The following is a 14,177-nucleotide window of genomic DNA, read 5'->3' as shown; positions in this document are numbered from 1 at the left end:
TCTATACATTTGGCTGATTATACATCTGTACTTTCATTTAGGTAAAATCTTTAAAGCATGGCTTTCACTTGTAAGATGTAAATTCAACTCTATCATCATCTTAACACATGTCAACTTAGGGAACCAAAAACCTACTAAGAGTTTGACTTTAGAGCTGTAATGGTAGCTTCTGTATGCCGAGAATTCACACAGCTTGAAAAAAAGAAAAGAAACAATGACCAGTAGAATCACACTTAATTTATTTGGACAAAGTAACATGTAGGAATAAACACAGGCATTCACTGTTATTCATCTGTACAACCAGAAGGTTTATTAGGTGGGATGGAAGTCTGTCATGGAGGCTCTTTACTCCTCGGCCTCTCTCCACGCTTTGGGCATGACCTTCCCAACAGGTGACAGATTCCAGGTGATGCCAGTCTGAGTCAGCACCTGCACAAAGACAGGAACATTGGTTTTTCCAAGGGCAATTACACACTTTTTTGGACTCTTAAAAAGACCATGTTATTGCAAAGAAATTCAACTATAAATCCAAGTTCACGCCAAAGTTAAGATAAAGACTAAAGAAACAGTATCCAACCGAGGAAGGTCTTCTTGAATTTCCCCTTGGGGATCAATAAAGTATCCATCAATCCATCCATCCATCCATCCATCCATCTATACAATATTTCTGGATAGGAGAAAAACATGCTCTGGTGTATTGGCATTTCTTTAAACCAATCACAATCGTCTTGGGCGGCGAAAAGCGCCAGATGCAGCAACTCAGGTAGGGTAACTGGTGGGGGATTTTGTAGTTTATGAAGCACATCATATTTCAAGGAGGTTTTGAACATTGATAAACTGTAATATTGGCAATTTCCCACGCATTTTATTTGAATTAAATTTAAGGTTTTCAGCATTGTGACTAGAATCCCAGAACTCCAAACTTCTTTTTCCACCACCACTAAAACCCTGGAGGTATACTATCATTACTGTTGTTTATTCTCATTGCCATATTATGTTCTTTACAGTAACAAAGTTTATTTTTCCATTGAATAAACTACAATTGCCATAGAGGATATTATTATTGTTCGGTTGTGCAGCTTTGTACTATTTGAATGACTTTTCATTTATACTGTATGTTAACAAACACAAATGAAAATAAAAGTTACATATATTCAATTTTATTTATAATGTCAAATCATAACAGGAATTATCTCTGGACACTTTACAGATAGAGTACACACTCTATAATTTACAAGGACCCAACAATTCCAGTGATTCCCCCAAGAGCATGCATGAATGTGTAAGTGCGACAATGGCAAGGAAAAACTCCCTTTTAGGAAGAAACCTCGGACAGACCCATACATATAAATGAATGCGACCCAACGGGACAGCACTACTTACGTAAGACCACACAGCCGTGCAGAAGACAGCTCCACCAACCATCAGACCGTTGCCATACTTAGCGTGGAAGTCCTGGGGGGCGGAGGATCCATGCCTCACCTGCCTGGCGGCCTGACCTGGACGACAACAAAACACAGTAGCATGAATATACTGCACTATTACCATTTGAAGTCCTCCGCCCCTTATGCACATCACAGCAATCACAAGTATTAACAATATGATTTTTCGGTAAAATAAGCCATTTTACAACACACTGACTATGAATGCCTTGCCCCTTTCTTTTAAAGACAAAATAATCTCTAAAAGTTTCTCTTTATCTGTATGCCATGCTTACTTTTCATATGCATTTACCTGCTGTGCAATGGCTGATCAGTTTGATAAACTCAAGATGTATTATTAATAAAAAAGTGCAATAATGTCCTGTGGAAATTAAAACTGGGAGACACATAGTTACACAGTAAAAATACATACTTTAAATGAAAGCTGTACAGTTTTGTGCAGGAATGTGCAAGACAATGACTACCTCAACCTTGTGCAAAGGTGCACATCGTGAAGCATAAATAATGAATATGTTCAATGTACAGATATGATAATTCAAAAGATGTGCGTAGATGTGGAGACTGTAAATGCGATAAAGACGTTTTGGGGCCTGGATTAAATACTGTATGCTCTATAAAACCACCCGAATTTATGGGTTGTGATAAACTGTGCAAGTCATTGCATTGCTTTCCACAGAAATTCAGGGCAGTGAAATGTCCCATAATTGTTATTAGACCCTTTCTTAAAATTATTATTTTATATATATATATATATATATATATATATATATATATATATATATATAATGTCCACTGCTTCCCCACAGTTTTGTATTAATTAGACAAATAACTGTGTTTTTAAGACATATCACGACTATTGCGGGAGTTTCTAATGTTAGCTTGGTTAGCAACTTTAGCAGCCTGACCTCGGTCACCCACCACACAAAGGACTGTCAAACTTGTAGTCGCCTGATATTTAAACTGTCGAGTGGCATAAATATACACAGATAACATACATTTATATAAACACTAGTTTTCTTACCGCTGACGTTGACTGCAGCTTTAGCAAACCGGTACATGTTGTCTTGCTTGGTGCCTTCAGATACCCTTGAAGAACGGAAGTGTAATAAATATGGCCGCCACACGTAGCTAACGTTAGCGGAAATTACGATTGCCAGTGTGAGCATCCGCCGACATAAAATTTAGATTGAAAAAGGTGAAAACGAAAGTGAAATGTGCACTTTCAGACATTACACAAAAGAAAGAATTACTCAACGTAATTCGTTGTCGTTACTGTTACAGAAATATCAAACTATATGATGACTAACTGTGGTTGTATGTGGATAAAAACAAACAGACAACCGTTTTAAGCACCGTGTCAGGATGGCCGAGTGGTCTAAGGCGCCAGACTCAAGGATTAAGCTCCTTCCGCTGAAACGGGATTTCTGGTCTCCGAATGGAGGCGTGGGTTCGAATCCCACTTCTGACATATACTTTTTATTGTTGTTTTCGTGTATGGTTAAAAATAACAACAGCAATGAAATAAACCTTTTACTGATCCTCAGAGGACAAATTAGATGTTTTAGCATCACAACGACAGAAATAAGTACAGGTACAGAGGGAAGTAAAAACAATAAGAGGCATACAACTAGAACTAGAATAAAGAACTATACAGAGACATAATAAAAGACAAATTTATGAGGTAAAGTGACAGTAGTGTGGTTAGCATACGGGAGAATAAAATATAATGTGTAATGATACTTAGTGATGCCTGCATTAATATAGCAACATAATATGCAACATAATATTACTATAATGTGGTAAGATAGACCTATAACATATTAACACAATATACAGTATGATCTAGAACAGTATAGTACGGGATATAAGATACAGCATTGTTTTATTTTATTATTATAAAATATATATTTATTATTATTTATTCTGCTTCAGTTTTTGTTAACCCATTTGCATCCGAACTGCTGTTTTAGTATTTCTGTCTTTCATGTGTTAATCATGAAAGCTGAGCGACCTTGCAAAGGGCACATGATGTATCCGTGGGGGCAGAGCGCATCATGTGGAGGAGATGCCGGGCCTGACCAGAGATAAGAAGTAAAGCTACTGATTGCATGAACCGAATAACTAACTTGACTCTCCGACTCCTTTAAAAAGACACTGTTGCGAACAATCTTCACTCATTTTCTGTACTTCTGCTGAAGTGCTGTAAACTGACTCTACTTGCTGCAAGTAAACAAACTTTCAAGAGAACTCCAGTGATGTTGTCCATTCTTTGATAATTATCCTAACAAGCATGAAATGCAATGTAATAATAATAATATAGTACCTCAGTATAACACAGAATATCAAATGTTAAATGGTATATCATATAATATAAAAAATAATATATTGCAAAACTAGTCAGTTATGCAAATACTAACAAGCACAAAACATGACTTCTTTAAACGTTAAAGGTCATATTTGATTTGAATTGTGTAGAGAAAAGTTTTTACGACTACTACTTCTTATATTTTTTAAGCATTTCCTAAATACAATGAAATAAAATAGTTTTTTTAAATCGGAGATGCTTTAATAATACATTTTGTGAAAAGAAAAAAATAGTTATTAACTACCGTAACTAACGTCAGTTACACAGCGGTGGAAGAAGTCTCTGATCTTTTAGTAAAAAGTAAAAGTAGTAATACCAGTAAAAACACTTTATTACAACTACAAGTATTAGAATCAACATAAAGTATGAGTACTGTGAGTTGCATCAACAGGTCATATTATTTCATTCAATTTCCGTCATTACATGGTAAATACAAATCTTATAGAAGTATTGAAATAAACAGACTGACTTCATTTTGTAGTTTTCTTTATTTAATCAACATTGACATTGACATTTAGTTTGTATGTACATGCATACTGAAAATATTCCCTCATTGAATGTGTTTTTAATGGAAATTGTCCAGTGGATCTGGTGGACGATGGTGGGGAAGAAAAAATATTAACAGACAATTAAACACATTTAACATTAAAACTAACTTCTTCCATATAACTTCAGGATTACAAATTAATATTTTCTTGCAAACAAAGTTTCTGCACAATTCATAGACACATTTGTGGGGGGAAAATAAAGTTCCTGGTTTATTATTATTTGCAGCCTGGGAACACGGAATGTAAAATATAGCTGAAAGAAATGCTCAGAATAACAATCTCAGTTTTTTTATTATTATCTAGCTGACAAGAATTTGAAAGCAACAGAGGCCTCGTTATAAATGATTCTTTTCCACCACTTCAGTGTCAAAAAGAACGTAAACAAACCATTAACTGAATGGGGAATAAATTAAATTATGATTTTGAGAATCACACTTCTGAAATTCACCTTAAGTGGCAGCAGCTTGAGCCTTTGTAGTGTTTTCCCAAGTTAAGCCATTTCTCTTGTACTTTGAACTTTTGGACATGTTTCCTTTACACCATGTAATGAACTACAGTTGTGAGCACTACAAACAGTACTGCACGCAAGTAAGGGGTCCATGTATTATCACTTTCTGCATCCACGACACCATTGCACATTATGTGTTCGACCTACAGTCGAAAAAAATCTGACAGGGATTCACATTATAAATGTGTAAAGCAAAGAAAAGCAAAAACTTTCTATTATTTGAGAAACTTAAACCAGAGAATGGTAAATATGTTTTGCTTGATAAATTACTTCGATGGTTAATGGATTATACAGTTAGGATCTGCAGCAAACAACCTGGATTGTCATTGTATTACACTCAGAAAATCTGCCAAAAACAAATCTCAGTATTAGTTAAAGAAGTGGTGGAGTGGCTCAAACGAAATCCACACTCATCAAATCAGACGGATGTATCAACAAACAGGAGATTTTACAACAGCAGGTACATTTGATGGGTTTACAAAAACATCTGTACGTCATCATCCTCATGTGTTTGAAGATTGGGGACAGTTCACACCTTATATAAACGGTAAATAAAGTAAATGTTTATCAAGAAAAAGTGCTCAAAAGAGATCTGTTTAACAGTGTTTATGTGTTGACATCTTTAATCTTTACATCAGCTCATCAGCATCCTCTTAAAAAGATATTTTCCTGGATTTTTCAGCCTGGGTGTTCAGGCTGCGTTCGCACCAAATCAGACGTCAGCCATTTCTGTCTCCATTGGGTTTTGTTTGATCGCAGGTCACCCGTTTGGCCACGTCAAGTTGCTTTTCCTCAAAAGTTGATTTTGTTTCAACTTTTCGGCATCGCCTAAATACACTACCCACATTCAAATGAACGGGAGGACTGACGTTTTCACCGCAACACCTTATTTGGTGTGAATGGAGTCTTATTCCTAAAACAGCCTGGTTGAACCCAGACCCTGAGAGCAAATCTCAAATTTGCCGAAGTTCGTCAGGGTTTTCCCAGGCTACATAAAACATATATTGGGGCAGGCAATGCAAGCCTACTAAAGCTTTCCAAATAAACTTACATTTTACACGATTCATTTCAAACACTTGTCTCTGAGTCTGACCCAAAGCGAACACAGAAAGGAGATCTAACTTCAGTGGAACTTGCTGGCTAAACCAAAACTAGCTTTTGGTCTGGACTCAAAGACGAGTGCTTGAAATGATTTCTGCAGTTTATTTGGAAAGACCCAGGTTACAAAAGACTTAAAATCTGCCCTCTGACTCCAGACCCTCCATATGTTTTAATTTTGAGTGAAACTACTTCCTGAGATCATTTATTCCGATGTGAGCTGAGCTGAACTTTGGAAGAAAGGAATGTGTACAACCTGCAGAACGTCAGCAGCGATATTAACAAAGTGTACGACAGAGCTGTGGATCTCCTTCTCCTTCAGACAACCAACTAGTCTCAACCTACTATGTACTGTATGTAATGTAGAACCGTCAGTGGAATCGGTCCAAGTTCTTGACTCTCCACAATAACCTTCAAAACCATGTGAAGTTAACTGATGAACTAACAACACTACAGCTCTACAACAGAATGCAGCATCTTTAACTGTTAATGCCGTGAGATAAATGGAGATAAATGGAATAATAAATGGAATCGGTAAGGCATCGATCATTTCCCCCCGCCGTCTTGTTAACTTTTCATTTTCTAGTCGGCCTTTTTGTCTTTTCCCTCCTCGTCGTCTGTGTACTCGGCAGGCTCTTCTCCTGGTTTCAGGAGCTTGCCGATGTAGTCGTACTTCGCTGTCGTAGAGGAGAGAAAGATCATTATTTACAGTCTCAGTGATGATAAATTCAGAATCAGAATCAGCTTTATTGGCCAGGTTTGCGTAAACAAACAAGGAATTTGACTCTGGTTAATCTTTGCTCTCAAAGTACAACACTCACGTAACATCTGAAGAATAAAAACAGAAAGGACATTAAGAAATATATTTTAAAAATATAAAGAAAAGAAGAAGAAAAAAACTGTTAAGTATGCAGTGTAACAATACAATAGAATTTACAAATTTACAAAAAATGTACAATAACAATTGAAGAGAGGGAAGGAATGGTGCAATATCAGTATAGTCTGAGATTTAAGATGTAAATATAACTATAGTGCAAGGCAGTTCAGTGCAATGGTCATATATTAATAACAATATTGTAATTGTAAGATTGAAATATACATGGAGGTAGATGAGCAGAACAGTGGTGGTTGACTTTGTTCAGTGTGAGGGTGGGGGCTATTTCTGAGCGTTCAGCAGACTGCTCGGGGAAAGAAGCTGTCTCTGTGTCGGCTGGTTTTGGCGATCAGTGCCCTGTATCACCTACCAGAGGGAGCAGTTTGGGACCAGGATGTGAGGGGTCTGCAGAGATTTTTGCTGCCCTTTACCTGACCCTGGACCGGTACAGGTCCTGGATGGAGGGAAGGTCAGCTCCAATGATCCTCTCTGCAGTCCTAATTGTCCATTTCTCAGGCAGAGACACTGCATTATGTTTTGTAGCTTTCTCACTTGAGAATTGGAATTTTTTTATTCCAACTTTTGGAATTTGTTTACGTAACGCCATTTCCTATCACCCGAGTCATACGGTTAAATACCTCATTTGTTGTCTGACGCTTCCAGTAAAAAGTCACAAATGTCTGTTTGTTAACCATCAAGGGTCCTCCGGGAAACCTCATTTGTTGGAACTAGATCTAAAGTGAGTTATTATCTTTCTTTTTATATTATTTAGTCTACAAAATGTCAAATAAAACAGAGGGCATTGGTCCATCGCATCATCTTCCTGCTTTAATGATAATCACTTAATAAGAAATCAGAACATGTATGAAAACATTAATGGAAGCGGGAAAATTAGAGACATTAGCCAAGTATTCATCCAAATGTAGTGCAAACTTTAACTGAATTTTCAAAAAAATATCTGCAATAGAAAATGTGAATTTGTGTGCATTTCCATCCACTGCTGTTACGCAAATATTAGGAGTTGGTTCAGCAGGTGGTGACGCCATTAAACCATCGCAGAAGAATGAGGTCATTAAAAGAGCGCCGGTCAAAGAAACCCACGTGGGAAACACGGTGGTATTGATGTGAGGAAGGGGACACACAGACCTGATGTGTTCAGCTCTTCAGTGGATGTTCAGGTTTGATCAAACCCAAGGCAAACATGGAGCGAAGTCATTTTAGGACCAACAGCCTGAGGGTTTGGCCTGGGAAACGTGAAGTCGGCCAAAAAAGATCATAGTCAGCAATATGACATCAACAGAGGACTTTCCTAAGAAGGAGGTCCTTAGACTACAAAGTAGCCAACTGGATTCTTAAGCAGCATGTCCCGAAAACGGTAACTGGAGGATTTCTTTGGGGGAAAAGTCTCTCTTTTGGCAGATATAAGGCAGTACTACTGTAGACAAAGAAATCTCCTGTAAGCCTTCCTGAACTTACTCAGGACTTTTTGGGGATTTTGTCATACTTTGAAGAGAAACAGGAAAAGCATTTGAAAAAGGGCAGTTGGCGTTTGGGTCCGAGCCATTAATCTGGCCTTGGCGTCGGATCTATAATTTACTACAACAACATCAGTACTCACCGGTGAACTGAGACTCCCACTCAGAGAGGCCCTCCTGCTGCATGGCGTTCAGGTCCAACAGATCGTCGTGTTCGTCTTTCAGGGCCTCCTTCTCCAGGCAGAACGTAGCCAGACCTCTGGACGCATCTCTGCCTGCAAACACTCCATACGGCCCGTCTGCAAGACAGTAAAGATACACGGTGAGGCTAATGCAGCAGCGACGATGGCAGCAGGCAAAACTGCTGAAGAGTGATCATTTTGAGCTTGTTTCAGTAACGGTACGATACCAATAGCGTGACTTCTTACCGGTTCGATACTTCTTTCAATACCAATTTTATAAAATCCATTTTAACAAAAAGAAATTGCAACATTACACATTCCTGCAACAATCTTTTTTTTCTTCTTTTTACCCACCACCCTCTTCGGAGGACATCTTTATTTTTTAATACAGCAATATATTTTTATATACACAATATGTTACATTCAGATCTAGATTTACATTCAGTACATTTACTGTTGTCCTACCGTAACCATTCACCCTGTTTTAGTGAGACCCTGGATCCATATAAGGGCGGGGGGTGGGGGGGGATTAAAGCACCATGCACGGAGTGTAACACGTAACACATAAAACGCGACAAGGTGACAGAGAGACAACAGAGGGAAGTGAGATGGGACGATATCAGAACTGAAAAGATGGGAGTGGACAGGACAGTTGACAAACACAAGGACATATTAGTGATTGGGTAGAATGATCTGTAATTCACATTGGGTGGTCATGGTTGAAGAGTGTGGATAGTGTGTGCCTGTGTGTATGAGTAAAGTGGTAACTGCAGGGGCAAAAAAAATGAAATAAAAATAAAAATAAATAAATAATGTAAAACAAACAGGGAGGGTGGGTATTACAGAATGGAGGAGGGAGGTATATGTCTGGTAATGTACACGGATTGTAGTTATGTTTTTGTTTAGAGAGGTTAAAAATGGGGAACAGGTGTCTTCAAAGGCTGACATTTGCTTCCTTCTGTGGGCATTGTGTTTTTCCATTGAAATGTGATAATAAATAAATGTGTCCAGTGACTGATGTGACATGATTTCTTTGATTTCCAGTTTTGGAGGACTGCTTTCTTTTTCAACAATCTTTTTTTCTTTTTTTTCCAGCTCCTACTACGTCTCTGTGTGTAACGTCGAGTTTTTCCTGCGTGTCTCTACGACGTGTAACGTTAGACAGCCAATCACAGACATTATTAGATCTTGGTAGAAGCATGCTGCGTGCTCATTGGCTCACTGACACTGATGAGATTAACTCCTTAGGTATTGAAATTTGGTATTGAATGACGAGGCATTTTTCGATACTCGATACTAAGGAGGCAATTTGGTTGGTGTCTAAAAAGTATTGAACTCTGTACCCAGCTCTAGTCTGGAGATATATTCTCTGTTTTTCCTATGAAAAGACCAAAATCCTCCCCCCTCTCTGTTTAGCTAAAGTGTGATATATCTTATTCCTTTTCCCACAAACTATTAAAAACATCAATTAACACAAATACTGTAGTTTATTTTAGTCAAGCCCACATACACCGTCCTGCCTCCCCAAATACTCGCTACATTGTGCCCCAACAAGTGCAGAATTTCTCCTTTTTCAGTGAAGTTTGATTAAAAAAACTGCAGTGATTGGCTGTTTTGAACCAATGGGCTTGGAGCTGAGTGCCACAGGCAGGGAAGTCAGAAAGGATTGAAAGATGAACAAACACATTTTTTGGTTTTGGTCCTTTTTTTCTTTCTTAAGATTATTTTTTTTTTGCATTTTTAGGCCTTTATTTGACAGGACAGCTTAGTCTTGAAAGGGGACAGAGAGGGGGAATTACATGCAGCAAAGGGCCACAGGTTGGAATTGAACCAGTGGCTGCTGCAGCGAGGACAAAGCCTCTGTACATGGGGCGCACGCTCTACCAGTTGAGCTACCCAGGGGCCCGGTGGTCTTTTTAAGGGATTTTTTGATATTGACAAAAATGTAGATTATAACCAGCCTTTAATTTCCAGAATCCTCAAAGAATCTTCAGGTGAACAGTCGAGGTGAAAATATATTTAGTCTGTTGAAAGATAAAAAACGTTTCTTAGCCGTTTCAACTCCGCTTTCTATCCAGGTAGCCGGAAATGACTTACGTTCACACTTGGCGTCTTTTTTTACATTACATTGTCCAGTTCATTCGAACTACAGATCTGCTACCCGATCTGGCAAACTTGCTTAATGTAATGTAATGTAACGGACAATTCCACTTCCAACCTGTAGGGGGACTGAAGCGGGAAAAGTTACATAGTGTTGCTTTAAGCTGCCAGCGTCTGTTTTACATTATAATCCTAAGGAGTAAACCGTGTTTTCCAAAAAGTCCTGAGCGCTTTTTAATAACGGCAAGGCCGACGTCGTTTTCTGCAGCTCAGAGATCACATATTTCCTGATTTTAAATAAATATTTTGCCATTTTTAGACTGTGTTTTAATTAAAGTTCTTGTATGGTTGCTTGTGTTAAGACGGTATTTAACATTTGAAGCATTTGGCTTCACTGTGTGAGATCACTGTGTCATTTTATGTGTGTACCAGGAGAACAGCACGTCCTAAAGGGTTCAACAGCCATGAGTGCTATCAAAGGTGTCCTTGGACACCCAGATAGCTCAGTTGGTAGAGCGGGCGCCCATATAAGGAAGGTTTAATCCTCGACGCAGCAAGCCCGGGGTTCGACTCCGGCATGCGGCCCTTTGCTGCATGTCATTCCCCTCTCTCCCTACTTTCATTTCTTCAGCTGTCCTGTCAATAAAGGCCTAGAATGCCCCAAAAAAATAAAGTGTCCTTGAGCACCAAACCCTTTCCCCATGGACACATTTTAAATGATATAGAATTATTTTCATTAACCAAAAACCAAAGCAGGATTTCAGGCTTAAGGACTGGGCGTGCAGTGTGCTGGAAAAGTTTGCATGATAGTAAGATATGTTGGTCAGAGGTTACAGGCAACAGAGGTTACAACAATCTCTGAGATAAGATAAAAAACAAAGAGGTCACACTCTGCGTCTGTTTCCAGGTTACAGAAACTGTAGTCTATAATCTATATCTACGACGTTCGCATTCCGGGATTGCTCCGTTGCAGCCGGAAAATCCGCCGGATTACATTTACTCATTTAGGCCAGATAGCTGTTGCCTTGGGCTTCCTTTGTGTTGGCATTCTAACCTCTGGTGGATTTCTGAGGACTATGGTTAACTGCTCCTCAGATCTCTGCAGGGTAAATCCAGACAGCTAGCTAGACTATCTGTCCAATCTGAGTTTTCTGTTGCACGACTAAAACAACTTTTAAACGTACACATGTTCCACCAAAACAAGTTCCTTCCCGAGGCTATTTTGCAGCGGCACCGCCCAAGACGATTCTGATTGGTTTAAAGAAATGCCATTAAACCAGAACATGTTTTCCTCCCATCCCCGAATGCTATGTGGAGTAGCCAGACCCTCATCCAGCGCGCTTTGGAGGAGGGTCTGGCAAAGCGAGACTACAGAATCTATGAAGCATGATAGTGCAGTTTTTTTAATTTCAGAGAACACATGGCCAAGCGATCCGCCGCAGGAGTGTCTCTAAATGGCCTTTTTGTGCGACATCCTGTTATGTTCTTCAACCTTTCAATGTAGCACAAGTAGAGTTCATATATTTATATTTCTGTTGATATTTTCCCAATGATTGTTCCGTCAGATCGTTTTTAGATCTTGACATTTCTTGACGGAAACAGTCAGCTGTTACACAAACTCCCGGGCAGTTCAGTGCTTGTGTTTAATTTTTTTTACCCTCATAGTATTTTAAAACCTTCTTGTGGCAGCAATAGAGGCAGTGATGTTTCCTGTTCACTGTACGGGACTCTCTCACCGCCTCAAAACGAACTGACATTACTGGTTGGAAGGACTGATTGGCGGTTACATGATTGGTCACCGCAGGATGACATCGGGTTGCGTTTCTCTAAAAGTTGAATCCGTCTCAACTTTTTCGCCGCTGCATTTTTTCCCGGCACCTCACTGCCGCCCCCACAGCATAAACGCACTACCCCTAAATTTCCCCCTGTGGCCCAAAAAGGATTTTCCCCATAGGCCACCGTTGTAAAAGAGGCGCCTGTAAAACTGGTGACCGGACACCTCGAACTGCAAACAAGGTAGAATATGACTCTTCCTATTCTGAATTTTTAACCATGGACTTTTTATAATTAAAAAAAAAAAAAACGGCCCCGTAGTCGACTGCACATATTTATGGAGGTAAACCCAGAAGCTTAGAAAAGTTTTTTGGCATTTGTGCAAGGCCAGCAACTCCACTAAACATGCAACTCCGTTATTATTATACATCGATGAGCTGACCATGCTGAAATGGAATGTGCAGCGATCGCAGAGTTACAAACATTCAGAAGTGGACGACCACGCCCCGTGACAACTTGCTACAACGGGTTTCTTGCTTTTTTGTGTCGCGGTTGGGGGGGCGCTACTTGGGGTGGGAATCACGATAGGCCCCACGATACGATATTATCACGATACGATATTATCACGATACTTATGGCATGATACGATGTTAATGCGATTTTAACCATATTGCGATATTCTGCGATATATTGCAATTTAATACCTTTTATTCGAACTTCAAATGATGTCCCCAAAGATCTGTTTTACCTAAAAAGATACATTTCTCTGTTTGTTCATCTCACTTCAATTTTATTGCTGCAACATGGGATTGTCAAAGAGACAAACTGACCAACACTATTATTGTTATAAATTATAAATTGTATTTAGTTTAAAAACAATTCTCATGTCCAATTTAGCTATATGATAAAAGGTCGACCATCGACCACTGCCACCGTAAGCCTAGCGTGTGAAGAATCCCTACTCTGGTAGCCTTGCCTGGACCCTTTCCCACTGCACTTTTGAAAACATGGCGGCGGCAGTTTTTATTTCATTTTGTGTACTACGCAGTAACTCAACTTCTCTCATAGACGATCTATGGTTCCAGGCTACAGCAGCTCCTCTGTTGTGAAACGGGGCCAGCTAGCTTACTAAAGGGGGTGTGGCTTTAACTTCCAGACAAGTTAAAACTCGAGTTATATTTGGTAATAAGGTCAGCGAATTGCTATCAATGTATCAATTAAATATCACATCAAAGCCAACGGCCATCTCATGGGCCGTTGTTGACGTAACGTTCAAAACACCAGAGGGTGACGACATAACAGGTCATACCACCTTAATGGTGACTGCTCCGTTATTTTTGATACGTCCATGGACTGCTCGGGTAAAAGTTACCTGGCCCGTAAAACTTCTTCCCTCTGGTCACGTCGAACACTTTCCCGTTGACAGCCATGAGGATCCTCGGATCCTGGATTCCATCGTAGGGCTTCAACTCTGCGAGGGTGAAATCTCTCTTTTTCAGTTTAGGAAGCGGTTTTTCCACCTCGCCGAACTCCTGTGGTTTGTCCCCGCGGAAGATTTTGTACAAGAGGAACAAACAGAGGCTGAGCAGGGTCAGGTTTAGCGGGGAGGTGAATATCTCCTGAAAAATACCACCAGAAGTTATTTCGCTTCCTTCTGCTTCAGCCATGTTGGGTCCTCTCTCTGTCCGTGTGTGTGTGCCTGTGTTGGGTGGGACTGGTAGAGCTCATGGATCCTAAACCAATCACAGCTGCAGCCTGAGAGGCGTCGGTAACGGTTTAAACCAATCAGGTTCGCTGCGTACCAAAAACAGT

At 39.6% G+C, this 14,177-nt stretch overlaps 2 protein-coding genes and 1 non-coding gene across 3 annotated transcripts; 1 reads left to right on the top strand and 2 right to left on the bottom strand.

Moving 5' to 3' along the window:
* Positions 1-217: 217 nt before the first annotated feature.
* cox7b (cytochrome c oxidase subunit 7B) lies at positions 218-2,573 on the bottom strand. Its single transcript, XM_078266569.1, has 3 exons — positions 2,464-2,573; positions 1,384-1,499; positions 218-429 (listed from the first exon to the last, which is right to left on the bottom strand). The coding sequence occupies exons 1-3, from the start codon at positions 2,498-2,500 to the stop codon at positions 346-348; spliced, it is 237 nt and encodes a 78-aa protein (XP_078122695.1). The 5' UTR covers positions 2,501-2,573; the 3' UTR covers positions 218-345.
* Positions 2,574-2,798: 225 nt separating this feature from the next.
* Positions 2,799-2,910, top strand: trnal-caa (transfer RNA leucine (anticodon CAA)). Its single transcript has 2 exons — positions 2,799-2,836; positions 2,865-2,910. It is a non-coding gene; the product is annotated as a tRNA-Leu (tRNA).
* A 3,182-nt stretch (positions 2,911-6,092) lies between these two features.
* Positions 6,093-14,072, bottom strand: pgrmc1 (progesterone receptor membrane component 1). The gene is made up of 3 exons (XM_078265737.1): positions 13,738-14,072; positions 8,454-8,609; positions 6,093-6,638 (listed from the first exon to the last, which is right to left on the bottom strand). Exons 1-3 carry the CDS (start codon positions 14,030-14,032, stop codon positions 6,544-6,546), a joined length of 546 nt encoding a protein of 181 aa, XP_078121863.1. The 5' UTR covers positions 14,033-14,072; the 3' UTR covers positions 6,093-6,543.
* Positions 14,073-14,177: the final 105 nt, after the last annotated feature.

This window comes from Sander vitreus, chromosome 13 (genome assembly GCF_031162955.1).
Source record: "Sander vitreus isolate 19-12246 chromosome 13, sanVit1, whole genome shotgun sequence".
Lineage (NCBI taxonomy): Eukaryota > Metazoa > Chordata > Actinopteri > Perciformes > Percidae > Sander > Sander vitreus.
Note: the sequence above shows the minus strand (reverse complement) of the source record. Positions and strands in the feature narration are given on the sequence as shown.

What these genes read in the sequence shown, in the direction of transcription:
- pgrmc1 (XM_078265737.1), bottom strand. Translation starts at nt 14,032, where the DNA reads ATGGCTGAAGCAGAAGGAAGCGAAATAACTTCTGGTGGTATTTTTCAG. An exon ending in GAAGAAGTTTTACGGGCCAG is followed by an intron (nt 8,610 to 13,737) that starts GTAACTTTTACC and finishes ACTGTCTTGCAG; the next exon opens with ACGGGCCGTATGGAGTGTTT. An exon ending in GTGGGAGTCTCAGTTCACCG is followed by an intron (nt 6,639 to 8,453) that starts GTGAGTACTGAT and finishes CCTCTACGACAG; the next exon opens with CGAAGTACGACTACATCGGC.
- cox7b (XM_078266569.1), bottom strand. Translation starts at nt 2,500, where the DNA reads ATGTACCGGTTTGCTAAAGCTGCAGTCAACGTCAGCG. An exon ending in AGCTGCAGTCAACGTCAGCG is followed by an intron (nt 1,500 to 2,463) that starts GTAAGAAAACTA and finishes GTTGTCGTCCAG; the next exon opens with GTCAGGCCGCCAGGCAGGTG. An exon ending in GCACGGCTGTGTGGTCTTAC is followed by an intron (nt 430 to 1,383) that starts GTAAGTAGTGCT and finishes GTCTTTGTGCAG; the next exon opens with GTGCTGACTCAGACTGGCAT.